This window comes from Oncorhynchus mykiss, chromosome 23 (assembly GCF_013265735.2).
Source record: "Oncorhynchus mykiss isolate Arlee chromosome 23, USDA_OmykA_1.1, whole genome shotgun sequence".
NCBI classification, from domain to species: domain Eukaryota; kingdom Metazoa; phylum Chordata; class Actinopteri; order Salmoniformes; family Salmonidae; genus Oncorhynchus; species Oncorhynchus mykiss.
Genome location: NC_048587.1, coordinates 33,416,124 through 33,440,094, shown reverse-complemented (window position 1 = coordinate 33,440,094; position 23,971 = coordinate 33,416,124). Strand labels below are relative to the sequence as shown.

At 41.9% G+C, this 23,971-nt stretch overlaps 1 protein-coding gene across 1 annotated transcript in view; it reads right to left on the bottom strand.

Annotated features, from left to right (window-relative positions):
• Window positions 1-7,471: 7,471 nt before the first annotated feature.
• The window catches only part of LOC110502619 (potassium voltage-gated channel subfamily H member 1), an 89,720-nt gene continuing 73,220 nt past the window's right edge, over window positions 7,472-23,971 (bottom strand). The window contains exons 13-14 of the mRNA XM_036960257.1: window positions 10,249-10,644; window positions 7,472-10,144 (exon numbers count right to left, since the gene is read on the bottom strand). Of these exons, the coding sequence (XP_036816152.1) occupies window positions 9,695-10,144; window positions 10,249-10,644 (846 nt within the window). The 3' untranslated portion in view covers window positions 7,472-9,694. The remainder of the gene's footprint in view (window positions 10,145-10,248; window positions 10,645-23,971) is intronic.

Here is a 23,971-nt window from a genome sequence, read left to right as displayed (position 1 = left end):
TTGTTCACATGCATCAATGCAGCTGGCACAAGGATGTACATCAAGTTTCCATAAGAGTGGTAAATGCATGTACATTTGAATAGGCATGTGATTTTAGGTAAACATCATGAAGAATAAATGTACATTACTAACAATATGCACCAACCAAATGACATCGTTGTTGTTACCCATTTTGGGAGAGTATCAATTAACAAAAGCATGCTATAATATTTTGAAACATTTGAGCATTGCAATGCATAGAGTACAGTGTCATTCTTCTCATGAATAATGCAATATCCCCTTACTTAGGCACTGGCCCCTTAAACATTATTATACTATACTGCATGTGAAGCTATATGTGTTCAAATAATAAACAAGCTGTTGACTTCTCCGTATCATGGAGACCTGAACGCGTACATTCTGTTAACACATCAACGGCAATGCACAATTATTGTTTACCAATGACAGCAACACGTGCAATCACCTAATTTCATTAGTGAGTAATGTAGTGCATACTTAACTTGATTCTTAAGTATGTTAAATCAAAGTATGTTTAAGGGCTGGATTCAACCCTTATTGTGGAAGATCTGTGTTATAGCGCAATTGAAATTTAAAGATCATTTCCGATTGAGCCAACATATGCAGCTTTTACTGTGAAAGCAGTCTCCACGAACATGGGAACATTGCCTTTAAATGTCAATCACGCTATGGCACGGATCTTTGACGATACGGATTTAGTCTAGGCTTAAGTTCATATTTAAGTAAAGTGTGTGTGCATTTCTTTCCAACTTGTTTGATAATAGTAACACATTTACATCAGTAGGGGCCATTTGGGTCAGCAGTGAACAATCATAACTATTGTTTACAGCACGTGTCAAACTCATTCCACAGAGGGCGTGTCCGCTCACCTGGTTTTCTAGGTCTTAATTGAAAGGAAAAAAACAGAAACATGCAGACACTAGGCCCTTCATGGAATGAGTTTGACACCCCTGGTTTACATTGTAGCACTTAACTTAAGGGAATAATCCACTCCAAATATTTAGTTTTTTCATTAGTCCACTTGATACAGACTCATGATGATGTGGCAAGTGATGATGATGTGGCAAGTTACACTTTTCTTCTTGAAAGTCCCATATCTTAACTTGACTGCTGACATGCAAAACATTTTGGGACTGTATCAACATTGGACTAATGGAAATACCAAAATAGTTTTTGAGTGGATGATTCATTTAACTCCAACACGTATAATGCATGATATTGTTAAAATGCAATATCATACTTGCGATAAGACATAAGGGGTTCGTTCATTTGCTTATCTCATAATTATCCTAAATGCATAACTGCTATTTTCCCCAAAAAATGCTTAATATACATGCATAAAATAGTTTATAAACAAGTCATAAAGCACTTGACATGTTAGCTTTACGTAAAGTGTTTCTGTTAACTACAATTAATATCTGGCCAGGATCGCAATTATACTATTCATAAGTATTGATAATATTGTCTAAGTGAAGACCCTCCACATTCCATGTTGTGTATGGTCAAAAGATAAATATGGTAACATTCATAAGTCGTAGTTTCCATAAGATTCCAGCATGGACAAATTATCAAAATCAGGTCTTTTGAAAGAACTAACATGGAGAGCTGCTGCTTGCGTACAGGAGCTGATCTCAGAACGCTAGTTATGTAAGCAAGCTCTTAGTGGAGTACAGGACAGTCCAAAAAATACTACTGTATGAGACTTATTCACACGTAAGTGAAAGAAAACTCATTCATGACCCTTTAATCTCTATATCTTTTCTAAAAACACATGTTCTGTAAACATTGTATACTGCTATCGTAACGGTTTTGTTCAAAATATATACAGTGACAAGAAAAAGTATGTGAACCCTTTGGAATGACCTGGACTTCTGCATAAATTGGTCATAAAATTTGATCTGATCTTCATCTAGGTCACAACAATAAACAAACACAGTGCTTAACCTAATAACACACAAACAATTATATGTTTTCATGTCTTTATTGAACACACCGTGTAAACATTGCCAGTGCAGTATGGAAAAAGTATGTTAACCCTTGGTTTTAATAACTGGTTGACCCTAATTTGGCAGCAATAACCTCAACAAAACGTTTTCTGTAAATGCAGATCAGACCTGCACAACGGTCAGGAGGAATTTTGGACCATTTGTCTTTACAAAACTGTTTCAGTTCAGTAATATTCTTGTGATGTCTGGTTTGAACCGCTCTCTTGAGGTCATGCCACAGCATCTTAATCGGGTTGAGGTCAGGACTCTGATTGGGCCACTCCAGAAGGCGTATTTTCTTCTGTTGAAACCATTCTGTTGTTGATTTACTTCTGTGTTTTTGGTCGTTGTCCTGTTGCATCACCCAACTTCTGTTGAGCTTCAATTGGCAGACAGATAGCCTTACATTCTCGTACAAAATGTCTTGATAAACTTGGGAATTCATTTTTCTGTCGATGATGGCAAGCTGTCCAGGCCCCGAGGCAGTAAAGCAGTCCCAAACCATTATGCTCTCTCCACCATACTTTACAGTTGGGATGAGGTTTTGATGTTTGTGTTCGGTGCCTTTTTTTCTCCACACATAGTGTTGCATGTTCCTTCCAAACAACTAAACTTTAGTTTTATCTATCCACAGAATATTTTGCCAGTAGCGCTGTGGAACGTCCAGGTGCTCTTTTGCGAACTTCAGACGTGCAGCAATGTTTGTTTTTGGACAGCAATGTGTTCTCCGGTGGTGTCCTCCAATGAACACCATTCTTGTTTAGTGTTTCACATATCATAGACTCGTCAACAGAGATGTTAGCATATTACAGAGATTTCTGTAAGTCTTTAGCTGACACTCTTGGATTCTTAACTGTAAGAGCACAACACAGAATGCTCAATGAGGTTATCTTTGCAGGACGGCCACTCCTAGGGAGAGTAGCAACAGTGCTGAACTTTCTCCATTTATAGACTATTTGTCTTACTGTGGACTGATGAACATCAAGGCTTTAAGAGATACTTTTGTAACCCAATTCTTAATCTTAGGTCTTCTGAGATCTCTTTTGTTTGAGGCATAGTTCACATCAGGAAATGCTTCTTGTGAATAGCAAACTCAAATGTTGTAAATGTTTTTTATAGGGCAGGGCATGTCTAACCAACATATCCAATCTCGTCTCATTGATTAGACTCCAGGTTAGATGACTCCTGACTCCAAAGTCCACATACTCCCAACCTACACTATGACTGATGTATTCAATATAGATAAGAAAAATACAATCATTTGTGTGTTATTAGTTTAAGCACACTGTTTGTCCATTGTTGTGAATTGGATCAACATCAGGTCACATTTATGCAGAAATTCAGGTAATTTCAAAGGGTTCACACAATTTCTTCCTCCTGTATCTGAAATAATTTAAGGCGAAATAAGGTAACAGGCTAATAGCCTAATGTAACACGATCACGATATGGGTTTGATTTAGTTAATGCATTGTTGGAAGTTTACATACACCTTAGCCAAATACATTTAAACTCAGTTTTTCACAATTCCTGACATTTAATCCTAGTAAAGATTCCCTGACTTATATCAGTTAGGATCACCACCTTATTTTAAGAATGTGAAATGTCAGAATAATAGCAGAAATAATTATTTATTTCAGCTTTAATTTATTTCATCACATTACCAGTGGGTCAGAAGTTTACATACACTCAATTAGTATTAGGGGTGGCAGGGTAGCCTAGTGGTTAGAGCGTTGGACTAGTAACCGGAAGGTTATTTTTAAAAATGGTAGCATTGCCTTTAAATTGTTTAAATGGGGTCAAACATTTCGGGTAGCCTTCCACAAGCTTCCCACAATAAGTTGGGTGAATTTTGTCCCATTCCTCCTGACAGAGCTGGTGTAACTGAGTCAGGTTTGTAAGGCCTCCTTGCTCGCACACGTTTTTTCAGTTCTGCCCACAAATTTTCTATAGGATTGAGGTTTGTGATGGCTTTGTGATGGCCCCTCCAATACATTGACTTTGTTGTCCTTAAGCCATTTTGCCACAATTTTGGTAGTATGCTTGGGCTCATTGTCCATTTGGAAGACCCATTTGCGACCAAGTTTGAACTTCCTGACTGATGTCTTGAGATGTTGCTTCAATATATCCACATAATTTCCCCCCTCATGATGCCATCTACAGTGCCTTGCGAAAGTATTCGGCCCCCTTGAACTTTGCGACCTTTTGCCACATTTCAGGCTTCAAACATAAAGATATAAAACTGTATTTTTTTGTGAAGAATCAACAACAAGTGGAACACAATCATGAAGTGGAACGACATTTATTGGATATTTCAAACTTTTTTAACAAATCAAAAACTGAAAAATTGGGCGTGCAAAATTATTCAGCCCCCTTAAGTTAATACTTTGTAGCGCCACCTTTTGCTGCGATTACAGCTGTAAGTCGCTTGGGGTATGTCTCTATCAGTTTTGCACATCGAGAGACTGACATTTTTTCCCATTCCTCCTTGCAAAACAGCTCGAGCTCAGTGAGGTTGGATGGAGAGCATTTGTGAACAGCAGTTTTCAGTTCTTTCCACAGATTCTCGATTGGATTCAGGTCTGGACTTTGACTTGGCCATTCTAACACCTGGATATGTTTATTTTTTAACCATTCCATTGTAGATTTTGCTTTATGTTTTGGATCATTGTCTTGTTGGAAGACAAATCTCCGTCCCAGTCTCAGGTCTTTTGCAGACTCCATCAGGTTTTCTTCCAGAATGGTCCTGTATTTGGCTCCATCCATCTTCCCATCAATTTTAACCATCTTCCCTGTCCCTGCTGAAGAAAAGCAGGCCCAAACCATGATGCTGCCACCACCATGTTTGACAGTGGGGATGGTGTGTTCAGCTGTGTTGCTTTTACGCCAAACATAACGTTTTGCATTGTTGCCAAAAAGTTCTATTTTGGTTTCATCTGACCAGAGCACCTTCTTCCACATGTTTGATGTGTCTCCAAGGTGGCTTGTGGCAAACTTTAAACAACACTTTTTATGGATATCTTTAAGAAATGGCTTTATTCTTGCCACTCTTCCATAAAGGCCAGATTTGTGCAATATACGACTGATTGTTGTCCTATGGACAGAGTCTCCCACCTCAGCTGTAGATCTCTGCAGTTCATCCAGAGTGATCATGCGCCTCTTGGCTGCATCTCTGATCAGTCTTCTCCTTGTATGAGCTTAAAGTTTAGAGGGACGGCCAGGTCTTGGTAGATTTGCAGTGGTCCGATACTCCTTCCATTTCAATATTATCGCTTGCACAGTGCTCCTTGGGATGTTTAAAGCTTGGGAAATCATTTTGTATCCAAATCCGGCTTTAAACTTCTTCACAACAGTATCTCGGACCTGCCTGGTGTGTTCCTTGTTCTTCATGATGCTCTCTGCGCTTTTAACGGACCTCTGAGACTATCACAGTGCAGGTGCATTTATACGGAGACTTGATTAAACACAGGTGGATTGTATTTATCATCATTAGTCATTTAGGTCAACATTGGATCATTCAGAGATCCTCACTGAACTTCTGGAGAGAGTTTGCTGCACTGAAAGTAAAGGGGCTGAATAATTTTGCACGCCCAATTTTTCAGTTTTTGATTTGTTAAAAAAGTTTGAAATATCCAATAAATGTCGTTCCACTTCATGATTGTGTCCCACTTGTTGTTGATTCTTCACAAAAAAATACAGTTTTATATCTTTATGTTTGAAGCCTGAAATGTGGCAAAAGGTCGCAAAGTTCAAGGGGTCCGAATACTTTCGCAAGGCACTGTATTTTGTGAAGTGCACCAGTCCCTCCTGCAGCAAAGCACCCCCACAATATGATGCTGCCACCCCCGTGCTTCACAGTTGGGATGGTGTAGTGTTCTTCAGCTTGCAAGCCTCCCCTTTTTCCTCCAAACATATCATCATTATGGCCAAACCGTTCTATTTTTGTTTCATCAGACCAGAGGACATTTCTCCAAAAAGTACAATTTTTGTCCCCATGTGCAGTTGCAAACCATAGTCAGGCTTTTTTATGGCGGTTTTGGAGGAGTGGCTTCTTCCTTGCTGAGCGGCCTTTCAGGTTATGTCGATATAGGACTCGTTTTACTGTAGCTATAGATACTTTTGTACCTGTTTCCTCCAGAATCTTCACAAGGTCCTTTGCTGTTGTTCTGGGATTGATTTGCACTTTTCACACCAAAGTACGTTTATCTCTAGGAGACAGAACGTGTCTCCTCCCTGAGCGGTGTGATGGCTGCGTGGTCCCATGGTGTTTATACTTGCGTACTATTGTTTGTACAGATGAATGTGGTACCTTCAAGCGTTTGTAAATTGCTCCCAAGGATGAACCAGAGTTGTAGAGGTCTACAATTTATTTTCTGAGGTCTTGGCTGATTTCTTTTGATTTTCCCATGATGTCATGCAAAGAGGCACTGAGTTTGAAGGTAGGCCTTGAAATACATCCACAGGCACACCTCCAATTGACTCAAATAATGTCAATTAGCCTATCCGAAGCTTCTAAAGCCATGACATCATTTTCTGGAATTTTCCAAGCTGTTGCGACGAGCAAACCCGTATCCGGGAGCGTAATTATAGCCTCAAGCTCATTACCATTACGCAACGTTAACTATTCATGAAAATCGCAAATGAAATAAAATAAATATATTGGCTCACAAGCTTAGCCTTTTGTTAACAACACTGTCATCTCAGATTTAAAAAAAATGCTTTTCAACCATAGCTACACAAGCATTTGTGTAAGAGTATTGATAGCTAGCATAGCATTAAGCCTAGCATTCAGCAGGCAACATTTTCACAAAAACAAGAAAAGCATTCAAATAAAATAATTTACCTTTGAAGAACTTCGGATGTTTTCAATGAGGAGACTCTCAGTTAGCTAGCAAATGTTCAGTTTTTCCAAAAATATTATTTGTGTAGGAGAAATCGCTCCGTTTTGTTCATCACGTTTGGCTGAGAAAAACCCCCGAAAATTCAGTCATTACAACGGCAAACTTTTTTCCAAATTAACTCCATAATATCGACAGAAAAATGGCAAACGTTGTTTAGAATCAATCCTCAAGGTGTTTTTCACATATTTATTCGATGATAAATCACGCGTGGCCGTTTGGTTTCTCCTCTGAACCAAATGATAAAATGCACGCACCGGAGATTACGCAATAGTTTCGACGGAGGACACCCAGCGGACACCTGGTAAATGTAGTCTCTTATGGTCAATTTTCCAATGATGTGCCTACAAATACGCCACAATGCTGCAAACACCTTGGGGAAATGACAGAAAAATGAAATAGCGCCCCCAGAGTTTCAAGAGGTTAAAGGCACTGTCAACTTAGTGTATGTAAACTTCTGACCCACTGGAATTGTGATACAGTGAATTAATCTGTCTGTAAACAATTGTTGGAAAAATTACTTGTGCCAAGCACAAAATAGATGTCCTAACCGACTTGCCAAAACTATAATTTGTTAACAAGAAATTTGTGGAACAGTTGAAAAACTAGTTTTAATGACTCCAACCTAAGTGTATGTAAACTTCCGACTTCAACTGTACATACTTTAAGACAATTTGTCACTAATAAATTGCATGAATTGAAAGTGACTTAATGGAGTGCGGTGTTGCAACTGTCTGTTTCTAGCCATTTGCGGGCTACTTAGTACATTTCAGCTGTTATGTAACACAATGTTGCCATTATGTAGCTCAATGAAAACACAACCATTAGTGGAGACCTCACCTAAGACTAATAATTAATTACATGTATATGTAATGAAGCTGATTTAGTAAACCCCACTCACGGGATGAGTAACCTTGCCTGAGACCTGAAGACTCGCATTGGCTTACCGAACTAATGGCTATGCTTAAGCTCAGGCTAACACTGTCTTGTGGCAAACCAGGGCCCAAACGCCAGTTGGTCCCATATAGTGATGGGAGGAACTTTGGCAGCAGTTAACATTAAGATCATAATATTTTCAAATATTAACATGATACTGCTTCGATGTGATTAGGCTTAGGTCTCAAATTAATGAAACCCATTGAAGGTGCCCACATAATTGAAGATGTGAAAACTTTGGAACCGCTAGGTTCCAATTAGTGAAAGTTCCGGACAGAAGGAGATCAACATGTCCTGGATATAAATTAGATTTAAAAAATATACATCGATTACTAATTCATAGGCCTCAATGTTCTGTTTGCCTTTGATATTCAGTAATGGAGTTCCAAGCATGAGCATTCAGTAGGCTAGCCTATGGAAAACTGCAAGGCCAAACAGTGATGTATGTCGATCAACGCAAGTCATGCAGCAAGTCATATTTTGCAGTGAGAAGTGTCTTGAAAAAGTATGTTTTTTGGAAGACCCAGTTACACAGTAAATGTTGAAATACTTTTTCTATTCGTTTCACATGTACAGTGTCAGAGAGCCATGTTTGACAAACATAAACTAAGAATCAGTTAAATAATACAACCTCCACATCCAAACAACACAACATGTCGCCATGATGGAGCGTTGTTAGTGCAACAGACGCAGTTCCTTAAGAGTAATTCCCAGCACTGTAACCATCGACCAAGAATAAAGACGAACCAGTCAACAAAGGTGGTTGTTTCTTGGTTTCTTGACTATAGATATCAGATCGAACAGAGAACTGCTAAGACATACGGTGATGGTCAGTCAGTCTAAAAGAGGGTTGGAGTTCTTTCAAAAGACTATGCTGGTCTTTGATTGGTTCTCTGCGTACAGACCAAAAGATTGATTGGTTGAAACCTAATGGTCCTGAGCTCTGATTGGTCAACACAGCCTCCTTCGTCTGGTTTAAAGAAGATGGCTACAAGGTGATCCAATGATTACAGAGTACAGTAGTAAAAACAACCTACTGTAATACGTTCTGTGAACCATCTGTGTGTAATGCATTGTCAGGAGCAAGATCTATACTGAATGCTTATAGCAAGTGCAAAGCTCAATATACAGTATCACCTGTGCTGAATGTTTCTATATCCTTTTTGTATTTATAAAGGCAACTCCAAGGTATGCATAAAGTCTTGTAAAGTATTACACGGTGATAGAATGACATCGTGAATACATCCAGAATGCATTGTGCACTGGTGGTTCAAAGATAGTGGAAAAGCAAAAGATCGATTCACCCCGTATAGATACCATACTCTGAGAACCACTAAAGATAGTGGTCCCATTGGAGATCTACAAGGATAATGAACAATAATGAATTTGTTGCTGCTCTGCTCTTGAACTCCATGGACTGGTGGAAAAAAGTAGAAACTTAAATATACAGCTGATGTGCACAAGCAGACCAGGAGAACACAAGAGTACAGCTGTGAACCTGTGTCTGTGGGTCACAGAGAGGGCCAAACCCATGGTGGTCTAAAGGTCACTGCAGTGCACCTAGACCCCTTTCACTGCGCACACCCCAGATTCTCCAAAATGACCGACGGGATCAACTCCAAGGTTCCATAGCCCACGGGTAAAACCACCAGATCCTCTTTAAATTAACAGCATCGTAGCTCCGTCATCTGCTGCTTTCACAGGCATCGGCAAGCTGAGGGACAATAAATGGCCTCAGCTGAGATACACCAACAACTCCCAGAATCTGTGGCCCTGTGACCAAATTGCCCAGCATTGGGACAAAGATTTTCTGAATCTGTTGCCTGTCTTCACACTCTCAACGTAAGTCCCTTTTTGCTTCTATGAAAATATGTCCTCCTTGTCCGAGTCTGGTGTGGTGGGTCTAGAGATCTCAAAAAGAGGCTTGGGGGAGCTGGGAGCTCTCCTTTGGACCTTGAGGAGCTTCAGAGCCTCTGCTAGCTGGGCCTCCAGGCCAGCCATGCGGGTGTTTAAGGCCTTCAAGTCCTCTTTGAGCTCCAGCTTGAGCTCCAGAACAGAAGCCTGGAGAGTCTGCTCTGGGATGGGGTAGAAGGCGTGCTGCTTGGCCACCTCAAGGGGTGCCATAGGGCTGCGGTCCTGTGGTGTGGTGCCTGTGGTGCGGGAGCTGTCCCCCATGTTGTCTAGACGCAGATCGCTCTTGGTGATGCCGCTGTCACACGAGTCGGTTTTCTTCAGCGAGGTCTGGGACTCGTGGGCTGCCCCTGCCTTAGTCCGCTCGGGTAGCGTCTCCATGGACTCTGCTTTGGACACCTTGGAAATTAAGAACAGAATGTATTAATGAAGATGGCTGGCTTCAACTGAGGCGCGTTCTCGACAAACTGTGAATCCTGGCCCAAATATTTTAGGTCTCATACCTTGTTCCAGTTGGACTCCTTGAAGCGTCCCCAGCCTTTGACCTTTGCCGGCTCGAACACTCGGAGAGACGGGGCCTGGAGCTTGGCTTTGTCTGACGGGCTGGAGATTGTGGAGGCCAAAATGGGTGTGGCTGGGCTTTCGGTAACAGTGACAATGCTGGTGGTGGCGATGATTTCATGGATGGGAGTGGGCTCGACATTCACGGTTTGACCTCTCTCCATGTCATCGGATGGGTTGGCCTGCTCCTGATGTATACGGGCCTCCTTCTGCTGACGGAACCGCTGGAAGAGCCGACGCACCGGGTGGTCCGGCGGGAGATTAAGGGGTGCTTCATTCTTTCGTCTCAGTCGCTCCTCTTCCTCCCGTTTCACATCGCTGATTTTTCTGAACACAATCTGTAGAAAGACGAGACTCTTGATTAGTTAAATGAAACTTGTTTTTGTTTGCATGTACTCTACGATAGCTTGCCTGAGAACAGAACTGTGATACCATGAACTCAATCCTGTATTATGTAGCCTTTGCTGTGAGTTGGCTGGGCTGTCTAACCTAACCAGAAGTTGCTGAAATGAACCAAATAACCTGAATATGCACTTTAAAAAAGTCTGTCTAGGTAAGTGAAAATACATGTAAATGTGTGTATAGTGAACTAGGTTCTGCACCAAATTCAGCTCTGTTCGATGAGCCTCTCTGACAGGTCCGACTATCATGCAGGTAAGTACCTAAAGTAGGTAAGCATACAGCAATGGCGCTTAAGGCATGAAAGTGCTGTGCTGCACACCCCCCTCATCACTAATTTAAACCCATTTTATAGAAAACACAGCAAATAATGCCTTTTGCTGAGTCCCTCAAAGGAAATCATGAAATATAAATGGCTTCTCTAGTTTCTAGCGCAAGTGAATTTTTCTCTACTGAAACTCATTCATTCTTTAGTAGACCATTAACCAAAACACAAAGCAGACATTTTAGCTTATTCTGGGTGACATTTTGATGAGAGAAAAATATTTAGGTGTATTTATGTTGATCGAGTACCTCACACAGAAAATGTTGTCCCACAGATTGTGTTATATAAACCAGGAGTATCAAACAAATTTTTCCCTGGGAGCCGCATTCGGTCTTCACTCTATGTCTGGAGGGCAGCACTGAAAATGTCTTATTTCCTCACCCTCAAAATTAGCAAGAAAATTGTTTCTGGAATGTTCTATGCTCCTTGACTGTCTAGTTTTCATTTCAGTAATTATTAACAAGCTGGGCACAGTCAAGAAACCTCCCCCCATAAATAAATACAAATAATATTTGACTCAAGCCACCCACGGGCCGGATTGGACCCCCCTCGCGGGCTTGTATCACACCCCTGATTTAAACCATGATTGCACAACACATTGCAAGCGGCATAAGATTACCACAGTAAAAGCTTAATTGAATTTGTTTCCGAGGTGTGACATCGTCTCTTGAGAGATGAGGAACTGTTTCATCAAGACCACTGGTGTATTTACAGATAGGATAATTCAATCAAATCTTCATGACATAATAGTCACATTACTGGTGATGTAAGGATAAGTTCCATTTAGCACCCTATTCCCTACATAGTGCACTAGTTTTGACCAGAGTACTATGGGCCATGGTCCAAAATAGTGCACTAAATAGGAAATATTATCACATATGGGACGCAGACAAATTGTCCTCCCACCACCTCAAATCCTAGTCACCCTGACCAATATTCTATTAATGTTCTGACCCCTGTCATACCCTGCCCAGCTGCATGGCACGCTTGGCTCAGATGGATGTATTGAGTATCAAGTATGAGGGTTATAACTGTACCTGAGAAGAGTAAGTACACAGCTTTGTATTAGGGAAACACTATGGATGGAGTGAAGAAGGAGTAGGCTGATTGTTGTGTATGTGTGAGAGTGAGAGTGAGAGAGAGAGATGACATGGCATATACAGTGCATTCGGAAAGTACTTAGGCCCCTTGACTTTTTCCACATTTTGTTACAGCCTTAATTTAAAATGTATTAAAAAATATATTTTCTCTTCAATCTACACGCAATACCCCATAATGACAAAGCAAAAACAGGTCTTTAGACATTTTTAAATAAGATAAGATGTATAATAAAATATATGAAATATCACATTTACGCCTCCCGAGTGGTCTAAGGCACTGCATTGCTTTGGGGTGGCAGGTAGCCTAGTGGTTAGAGCGTTGGGCCACCGAAAGGTTTCTGGATCGAATCCCCGAGCTGACAAGGTAAAAATCTGCCCCTGAACAAAGCAACTAACCCACTGTTCCCCATCAGTGTAAATAAGAATTGGTTCTTAACTGACTTGCCTAGTTAAATAAAGGTTCAATTAAAAAATGTAATAAATAAAAACAAATCGCAGTGCTAGCTGTGCCACTAGATATTCTGGGTTCAAGTCCAGACTCCAATTGTCCGGATTAGGGGAGGGTTTGTCCGGCAGGGATGTCCTTGTCCCATCGCGCACTAACGACTCCTGTGGCGGGCCGGGCACAGTGCACGCTGACACAGTCGCCAGGTGTACGGTGTTTCCTCCGACACGTTGCGTCTGGCTTTCGGGGTTAACTGGGCATTGTGTCAAGAAGCAGTGCGGCTTGGCTGGGTTTTGTTTCGGAGGACGCTCGACCTTCGCCTCTCTCGAGTCCGTACGGGAGTTGTAGCGATGAGACAAGACTGTAACTACCAATTGGATACCACGAAAAAAGGGGTAAACATTTTTTTAAAATAAAATAATCATATTTACATAAGTATTCAGATCCTTTACTCAGTACCTTGTTGAAGCAGGACTGCTACAAGTTTGGCACACCTGTATTTCTCCCAATTCTGCCAACTTTGGCTTTATTTTACAGAGTGAAGTTACCTCAGTAACCCTGTTTGTCGTCAGCTAGCTACAGTACCTGTAGCGTACCCTGCACGCACTTAGTGCTGTTGGCTTGCTATCTCCACTGCTTTAGCATCAAGCTAAGAGCAGGTTTCCACTAGTTTTAGCAAATTCTAATCGTAGTCACTACCTCTCCGTCGGTCCCTACCATTCAAAGTTAACTAGCTGAACAGTTGAGTATCTTAGCTAGTTGTTTAACAGTGACACACATGGTTTTTCGCGAGCAACCTCTGGGCTAAGCCCCATTCGGTTTGCTTGGCAAACTCATGCTGTTTCTTCAAGTCTGTTACCCCACCATTGAAGCACCATCCTTTACATTTCCATGTAAAAGATACACTTAGCTGTGCTTTTTACCTCGTCGCTTGGTTTACACACGAGCCAGCACTTGGCATTAACAAGCGCTTGGCTAGCTAGTTATCGTCACCTAGGTGGTGATAGCCAGCTAATTAGCTAGCATCCCTGTTTAGCTAGCATCCCACTCCCCTGGTAAATAAAGCGTTCTGTTTCTACATACCTGGCTACCAGCTATCATTGCCATGTGTCTCGCCTGACTACTCCTTCAAGTTAGCAGTGCATGGAGTAGCTAGCTAGCAAGCCTTCCCCCCGGTAATTCCATCCACATTCATCCATCTGGTCAAAACGATGTCATCAACCAAGGGAGAGTGAAAGCAGCACAAGCCTAGTGAAGCTTGCCCTGGCAATTGCGGCCTGTACATATTCCAGTCTGACTCTCATCAACAATACCTGCCTCAGCGTGTACCATGCTTTGGCAGCTCTAATTGACCCTGCTAGCTGATGCCCCGCTGGGCCCTGAAGTCCTTAAACGTTAAGCAAGATACATGGAAATTATTGCCCAGGCCTCGTTCTTACTAATTATTAATTAGATACAAATATAGACAACAATACTGGACGTACAGTATGCAAGAAAACATATTGCATCTAACTCTTTGTTGTTGCTTTCTGCTTTGTTGGTTTGCTTTAATATTTCATATCACCTCAGGAACCGGGAGGAACCGGTGCCTTGCTGTATACAGAAAAGTCAAGACAACAGTGTTGTGGACAATGAAACATTGTGGCCTGAGGTATTAAGGAGTTAGTGTTGCACTTTTATCTTTAGATTGCACTGTACACAGACAAGAGTAACACACACATCACCTCCCGCTATATGCCCAGAGGTTGTCAGAACCAGGTCTGCAAGTGAGGGTGTGCTAAAGCCATTGTAGCAGAAGTGTCTGTGTGTGGGTGTTTGAGAGAGGGTGTCTGTTTGTGTTAGTGTGTGTGCTTGTGTGTTTTTGAAAAGACGCTTGCTCAGTCAGTATATGCCAGGCTAAGAAGGAACTCCTATGACGCTGTCTGAAAGTTCATAACTCGCCTCTGGCTCAAGCCTTACTTTCTCATGGGAACGCTATGCTAACAAAGCCTTCTCCTGCCTCATAAACCACTCATGCTAACACAGACCATATCCAGTATGCTCAGTGATCTCTGATAAACTTAGACAAAACAACCGCCATGGTGATTTAAGTACAGTTTATGTATATCATAATATAAAATGCAGCCAAACTCAAGAGTAATACTGCACCCAAACCCAACTCATTTGAATGTGTAGAAGAACCCCAAAGGCAAATCAAGCAGTATCATTTTGATTCTCTTTGATAGATTAATGGGCATGGACAACTCACGACTTCCTTGTATCCATGGCAATGACAACAGTGTATTCCATCTTCTAAAACTTGCCATCCACAGATGGGTCCACTCAGCCATAACATACCACAGAGTAGTTTGATTCTGTAGTGTATTCATGATGTCTTCAGAGGCTCATTAGCCATATTATATGCTTTGATGTGTGACACTAGTAATGTCTCCCTGTCTTTGCCCTGAATGCTGTTACAAAGGGAGATACAAATGACAACTGCATTAGCTTGGAGGTTTAACTTACACCATATCAATCTGTTGGACTAAAACCAAATGAGACCGAGTATATTGTATGACAACGTCTCCAAGTGTGATAGCTGAGCTTGATCCCAACAATGGAGTTTCTTTCTCTCCTCCCTTGTTTGGCCTAACAGAGCCATAGGGAGTGGACTCTCTCTCTCTCTCTCTCTCTCTCTCTCTGCCTGTGTGCAGTTTATTGTTAGGCTTTGTTGTCTAGCATGGCCTTTGGCTCTCTCTCATCCATGCTGACAGCAGTATAGAGAGAGCAGGGTGAAACACCACAGTACCCCTCTACCACCCACCACCCCCTACCCAGACCACAGTACCTATCAACCAGCACCACCTCCCACCCAGCACGCCCACTGCCCATATATCACTGCCTGACAAACACCATCTGAAGCTCTGTGGGAGCGCGCACACACACACAGAATAAACCACTAACCACCGGGCTCCAAGCCCTGGTTCAAAGATGCTGAGGCGAGAGTGAAGATGCTGAGTGTTCCTGCCTGGACCAGCATGGGATAAGCACTAGCATTAGCATGAGTCGGGTCATGCTGGCCTGAAGATGTACAGGCAAGGGCAAGAGAAGGCAGTGGCAGAGTGTGAGCCTTTGCAATCGACTACCCTGCAGTTAGACTGTGCAGATTTACTGATCTACAAATCATGTTGCATCACAAACAACTACTCATTATATGATCAAGATTAGTGATTCTGCGCCACACCTTGCGCAAACTGATCCTCTCAAACGTCATCTATATCTTCCACAGTTCGTGTCCCAAATGGCACCATATTCTCTATAGATCTGTGTGCCCTGGTCAAACGCAGTGCACTATATAGGGAATAGTGTGCCATTTGGGACGCATTCACAGGCCTGATATTCCTCATGTATCCACTCACACAGAAGTTAATACTCTTCCCTACTGGTTAAGCTACTCTGCTGCTGTGACATGTTACACCAACCCTTCGTCATAAAGCTGTCTTTAAACTGACATGTAGTCTATGTAATTTAAAATGTGGTCCTTTGATTTCTCCCAAGGCAGAGCTTAACAGAAATCTGCCATTCACAAGAGCAGAAGTCCAAACTAGGGTTAAATAAAAGAAGGAACCCAGCGGGCAAAGCTGTTTGAATGACATCCACAACAAGGAGAGATGAGTGTGACTTTATTTTTCATTTGAATTGACACCATTACAACCAGTTACCAGAATTAGTTTGAATCTGGTTGTATATCAAGGCAACCCATTTATAGGTTGAAATCGGGTTGCAAGGGGATAATTGCAACCAGTTTTTCCCCTGGGGAAGATAGCTAGGTGACAATATTGCAACCATACATTTTATCCACCAACCTAATCGTGGAAGGATATCATTTTCATTACTTCGGTTCATTCATTTTCCCTGTAACTGTGACGGTAGACCAAGATTGATGGTCACAAATTGTCGTCCTCCTCGGTCTCCTCAGAATTGGGCATTTTGCTTCGGTTCGCTTTTTCCCGAACACTGCTGCTGATTGTAATTGCTTCTTGCATTGAAGCTTTTATTGATGCTCTCCTCCACAGCCTCACATGCACACACGCGCGCGCGCACACACTGGATTGTCTTATTAAACTCATATCTCCTCATTCTGCCAGCCTGGTTGTTTACCTCCTGCAGCTCCTTCCCAGCTCTCTAGAATTTAATACATTTCTCAGAATGTTGTATTTTTTTTGTGCAAAACATTATTGCTTTCCTGTTCCTTGGCCAACTTGAATGTCATTGAGAAATCATAGATTTCTATTATTTGAAATTCCATCTTAGTCATCCTGACCCTGTAAAAAAATTAAACTGAGTGGTTCTGGAAACAAACAAATCTTCTACTCACTCAAGCATGAGCGAGCCTAAATGGAAAATATAAGGCCTAGCATATCTCTTTCTACAGTGGGGCAAAAAAGTATTTAGTCAGCCACCAATTGTGTAAGTTCTCCCACTTAAAAAGATGAGGTCTGTAATTTTCATCATAGGTACACTTCAACTATGACAGACAAAATGAGGAAAAGAAATCCAGAAAATCACATTGTAGGATTTTTAATGAATTTATTTGCAAATTATGGTGTAAAATAAGTATTTGGTCACCTACAAACAAGCAGGATTTCTGGCTCTCACAGACCTGTAACTTCTTCTTTAAGAGGCTCCTCTGTCCTCTACTCATTACCTGTATTAATGGCACCTGTTTGAACTTGTTATCAGTATAAAAGACACCTGTCCACAACCTCAAACAGTCACACTCCAAACTCCACTATGGGCAAGACCAAAGAGCTGTCAAAGGACACCAGAAACAAAATTGTAGACCTGCACCAGGCTGGGAAGACTGAATCTGCAATAGGTAAGCAGCTTGGTTTGAAGAAATCAACTGTGGGAGCAATTATTAGGAAATGGAAGACATACAAGACCACTTATAATCTCCCTCGATCTGGGGCTCCACGCAAGATCTCACCCCGTGGGGTCAAAATTATCACAGAGCAGAAATCCCAGAACCACACGGGGGGACCTAGTGAATGACCTGCAGAGAGCTGGAACCAAAGTAACAAAGCCGACCATCAGTAACACACTACGCCGCCAGGGACTCAAATCCTGCAGTGTCAGACGTGTCCCCCTGCTTAAGCCAGTACATGTCCAGGCCCGTCTGAAGTTTGCTAGAGAGCATTTGGATGATCCAGAAGAAGATTGGAAGAATGCCATATGGTCAGATGAAACCAAACTTTTTGGTAAAAACTCAACTCGTTGTGTTTGGAGGACAAAGAATGCTGAGTTGCATCCAAAGAACGCCATACCTACTGTGAAGCATGGGGGTGGAAACATCATTCTTTGGGGCTGTTTTTCTGCAAAGGGACCAGGACGACTGATCCGTGTAAAGGAAAGAATGAATGGGGCCATGTATCGTGAGATTTTGAGTGAAAACCTCCTTCCATCAGCAAGGGCATTGAAGATGAAACGTGGCTGGATCTTTCAGCATGACAATGATCCCAAACACACCGCCCGGGCAATGAAGGAGTGGCTTCGTAAGAAGCATTTCAAGGTCCTGGAGTGGCCTAGCTAGTCTCCAGATCTCAACCCCATAGAAAATCTTTGGAGGGAGTTGAAAGTCTGTGTTGCCCAGCAACAGCCCCAAAACATCACAGCTCTGGAGGAGATCTGCATGGAGGAATGGGCCAAAATACCAGCAACAGTGTGTGAAAACCTTGTGAAGACTTACAGAAAACATTTGACCTCTGTTATATACCCTTTGTTGGCAATGACAAAGTATTGAGATAAACTTTTGTTATTGACCAAATACTTATTTTCCACCATAATTTGCAAATAAATTCATATAAAATCCTACAATGTGATTTTCTGGATTTTTTTTTCTCATTTTGTCTGTCATAGTTGAAGTGTACCTATGATGAAAATTACAGGCCTCTCTCATCTTGGCTGACTAAATACTTTTTTGCCCCACTGTATGTGTAGATTGTTTTTCTCATCTCTAGTGTTGGAGGAGAAACATTTGAAATGTCCAGTAAGGATTTTGTCCCATTAAGGGACTTTAATTCTTAATCAAAAGCATCAAATAATATTTATATTCCAAAGTTCCTGAATCTCAGAGAGATTTCTATTTTCTCTCCTTTCTCTTTCTCTCCTTTAAATACATTCTTGCATGTCACTTTGGGTCTGATAAAAGCACTATACATTTTGTTTTATTATTGATCTCTATGAGCAAAAACCCTCTCTTAAATTATAATATGTGGAAATGCAAAATCCTCTCACGGAACATAACTGTAATGTACTTTGTAACATTATGTAAAACGCTAAATATTCTCTCTCTGATTGCTAAAGTGTGTTTTATTTTGTCAGCCTAAAAGCCTTCCGATCTGCGATTTGGAATCCATCAATAACATGATCTCTATCATTATAAATAGAAGAGTAGTCTAAAAGTATGACATTTTCAAGTGATCTCACCTGACTGACCCCCATTATATAATGTTATCCTATTTTGCATGTTCTTGTTTCTCACACTGACTTTATCAGACCCCACCAGCAGGCAAAGCTGAGGCGCGTTCGGCGGGACACAACGTTTTGGAACGTTCAGATAAGAATATGCTATGCACAACAAACATGCCTCTCTGACATGTAGAGTAAGGAATCACATCAGCTCTAGTGGTGGCATTTCAGTTTGTGGCCAGGTTGTAATGATCACAGAGATAATGAGATAATTGTAAGAAATCTAAATAAAATCAACCACTGAAATGTGTGTGCATATCGGAGTTACCGTCTTCCAATTCATTTGGACTTATAACAACAGTTATGAATCATAATAAGATACATCTCTATGAGGAGTTGGATGCTGCTGGTTGTCTCTCCAGTAAAGAACACGCAACAGGCTGGTGATGAATATCCTTATGCCAGAGGACAACTCTGAGCATGCAATATATGCACATCAGCATCATCGCTCATACAGGTCATACACACACATCCATAAACACTGTGGATGCACTGTTACATAACATAATGACAGATTCATCATCATCCACTTTAATTGAAATGAATCACCCTTCTTGGATTTCATGGTCAGCCCATAAACCTGGGTTCCATAAGAAACACTGGTGTGGCTCATGGAATTATTGTCACAACTATCGTCTTTCAATGGTATTGGTCTTTCCATTAGATTGCACAGCCCTGGAAAAACATTATTCCTTTGCTGACCCTTGTCAAATTCTAGTGGAGCAATCTAAGATTATGACTATTAAAATTATAACTTTTTCGTACTCTTAAAAAGTCAGAAATTCTACTCTATTAAAGTGATATCCCATAGATATACATACTACTGCACCCTCCCAGCGCCCTGGAGACACAGCACGCAGCGCCGGCGCAGGATACCCTGGGCCGAAACGGCATACTGTAGACCAAACACGCTGGGCTGGCACAACACGCCCTGGCTGGATGCCCACTCTCGCTTGGCACTTGCGGGGGGCTGGCCTATAGCCCACCGGGCTGTGAGCGCGTACTGGCGACATTGTGCGCTTGACCGCATAACACGGTGCCTGACCAGTACTGCGCTTCTTTCGGTAAGCACGAGGAGTGGGCTCAGGTCTCCAACCTGACTCTGACCTGACCTGACTCCAACACTCCCTGTGTACCTCCCCCCGAAATGTTTTGGGGCTGCCTCTCGTGGTGCCGTGCTGCCTCCTCATATCGTCGCCGCTCAGCTTTCGCTGCCGCTCAGCTTTTCCTTGGGGCGGCGATATTCCCCAGCCTGTGCCCAGGGTCCTTTTCCGTCCAAAATCTCTTCCCATGTCCATGAGTCCGGAGATCGCTGCTGCCCGATACCACGCTGCTTGATCCTTGGTCGGTGGGTGATTCTGTAACGGAATTCTTCGTCCTCCGACAAGGAGTATGAAATGTCGGACCAATGCGCAGTGTTCATGATGTTTATTAACTGAACAACAAAATACAAAATAACAACGTGAAATAAACGAAAACCGAAACATTCCTGAAAGGTGCAGAAAACACTAGACAGAAAATAATCACCCACAAAACACAGGTGGGAAAAGGCTACCTAAGTATGAACGACACCTGCCTCTGATTGAGAACCATACCAGGCTAAACACATAAACACAACATAGAAAAAAGAACAGACTACCCACCCCACCTCACGCCCTAACCATACTAAAACAAAAACATAACAAAGGAACTAAGGTCATAACATGACAGTATTAGAGAAACCCACGACAGTGTCTAGGGTTTCCCGAGAACGGAGCGACAAACAAAAAACATCCAGTCAGCGGCAGTCCTGTGGATGGAAACAACTCGTTGATGAGAGAGGTCGAAAGAGAATGGCAAGAACTGTGCAAGTTAACAGACAGGTCACAAACAGACAGTCCCGTGTGGCTCAGTTGGTAGTGCAAGGCAATTGCAGTGCAAGGCAATTGGGTTCGATTCCCAAGGGGGTCCAGTATGGAAATGCATGCTCTCACTACTGTAAGTCGCTTTGGATAAGAGCGTCTGTTAAATTACTAAAATGTAAATAATGGTGCAGTACAACAGTGGTGTACAGAACGGCAGCTCAGAACGCACAACTTGTCCCAGCAGACAACCACACTGGGTTCCACTCCTATCAGCTAAGAAAAAGTGTCTCCAGTGGGCACACGATCAACAACACTGGACAATTGAGGAGTTCCTGTTGTGTCATGCCGATGGCAGAGTCACGATTTGGCGTAAGCAGCATAAGTCCTTGGACCCATCCTACCTGGTGTCAATGGTACAAGCATCCCTGTGAAACGTTTCTGACTTGTAGAATCCATGCCCCAAAGAATGCAGACTGTTCTGGAAGCAAAGGGGAGTCTGACACGGTACTATAGTAGATTGGTGTACCTAATTAACTAGCTGGTGAGAGTATATTAAACAGGTAGGTGTGATATCCTCTCTACCTTCCATTACTCAGCATGCATCATTCTGTCAATGCTTATCCGTCCGTGCCACGCCCATGGACAGGAAATGGTCTGGTAGAAAGAGACGTTTCTGATACGTCTGGACAGGCCTAGCTCCTAGTCGAGAGGGAGGTCTGTCTTAATAAATCCCCAGTTTAGTTCAGGTCTATAAATCTGCCCGGTGACCAGCCATTAAACACACTGCTGCGGGGAGAGGGAGACTCCGACTCAACATCTTCTCTCAAGTCAAATCATTCCCCTTCTCTCCCATCTACTGCAACTCTAATGCCCTTTTCCCCTCTACTGTTCTATTCTCCGTTCCTCTATACACCTTTGGCACTGTTTAAAGGCCCACTCCTTAATTTGGAGAAAAAATTATTAGCAGCAGCCCTGTCACTTGGTTTGCTATGAATATGCAGGAGAGGGAAACTGTCACTATAACTCCCAGTCAACATCTATAACCGTTCTCTCCATTCGAGTCCTCCCTATTTCCCTTCTCTATTTTCCCTATTCCTCACTCTCAACCCCACTTCTGCCCCTCTAACATTCAAGTTATGTACAGTGCCAGTCAAGTCTGGACACCTACTCGTTCAAAAGTTTTTATTTCATTTTATTAAATTTTTTAAACTATTTTCTACATTGTAGGATAATAGTGAAGTAATCAAAACTATGAAATAACACATATGGAATCATGTAGTAATCAAAGTAGTAAGCATTGATTACAGATTTGCACACTCTTGGCATGCTCTCAACCAGCTTCATGAGGTAGTCACATGGAATGCATTTCAATTAACAGGTGTGCCTTGTTAATTTGTGGAATTTCTTTCCTTAATGTGTTTGAGCCAATCAGTTGTGTTGTGACAAGGTAGGGGTGGTATACAGAAGATGGTCTTTTACCAATTATATTATGGCAAGAACAGCTCAAATAAGCAAAGAGAAACAACAGTCCATCATTACTTTAAGACATGAAGGTCAGTCAATGTGGAACATTAAGAACTTTTAAACGTTTCTTCAAGTGCAGTCGCAAAACCCATCAAGCACAATGATGAAACTGGCTCTCATGAGGACCGCCACAGGAAAGGAAGACACCTCCTCTGCTGCAGAGGATAAGTTCATTAGATTTACCAGCCTCAGAAATTGCAGCCCAAATAAATGCTTCACAGAGTTCAAGTAACAGACACATCTCAACATCAGCTGTTCTGAGGAGACTGCGTGAATCAGGCCTTCATGGTCGAATTGCTGCAAAGAAACCACTACTAAAGGACACCAATAAGAAAAAGAGACTTGCTTGGGCCAAGATCCACCAGCAATGGACATTAGACTGGTGGAAATCTGTCCTTTGGTCTGAAATCTGTCCGCCATGTCTTTGTGAGACGAAGAGGTGGTGAACGGATGATCTCGGAATGTGTACTTCCCACCATTAAGCATGGCGGAGGTCTGATAGTGTGGTTGTGCTTTGCTGGTGACACTGTCGGTAATCTACTTAGAATTCAAGGCACACTTAACCAGCATGGATACCACAACACACCATCCTATCTGGTTTGTGCTTAGTGGGACTATCATTTGTTTTTCAACAGGACAATGACCAAAAACACACCTCCAGGCTGTGTAAGGGCTATTATACCAAGAAGGAGAGTGATGGAGTACTGCATCAAATGACCTGGCCTCCACAATCACCCGACCTCAAACCAATTGAGATGGTTTGGACCACAGAGTGAAGGAAAAGCAGCCAACAAGTGCTCAGCAAATGTGGGAACTTCTTCAAGACTGTTGGAAAAGCATTCCTCATGAAGCTGGTTGAGAGAATGCCAAGAGTCTGCAAAGCAGTCATCAACGCAAAGGGTGGCTACTTTGAAGAATGTCAAATATAAAATATATTTTGATTTGTTTAACACTTTTTTGGTTACTACATGATTCCATGTGTTATTTCTTAGTTTTGATGTCTTCACTATTATTCTATAATGTAGAAAACCCTTGAATTAATAGGCGTGTCCAAACTTTGATTGGTACTTTAAGTCTTTAAGTCTTTCTGGGTAAGTCTCTAAGAGCTTTGCACACCTAGATTGTACAATATTTGAAAATTATAATTTTTTTAATTCTTCAAACTCTGTCAAGTTGGTTGTTGATCATTGCTGGACAACCATTTAAGTATTGCCATTAATTTTCAAGATGATTTAAGTCAAAACTGTAACTAGGTCACTCAGGAACATTCAACGTCTTTGTAAGCAGCTCCAGTGTATATTTGGCCTTGTGTTTTAGGTTTATTGTCCTGCTGAAAGGTGAATTTGTCTCCTAGAGTTTGTTGGAAAGCAGACAAACAGGTTTTTTTTTGCCTGTACCTATCTCTATTCCATTTATTTTTATCCCAAAAAACTCCCTAGTCATTGCCAATGACAAGCATACCCATAGCAGGATGCAGCCACCACCATGCTTGAAAATATGAAGAGTGCTACTCAGTGA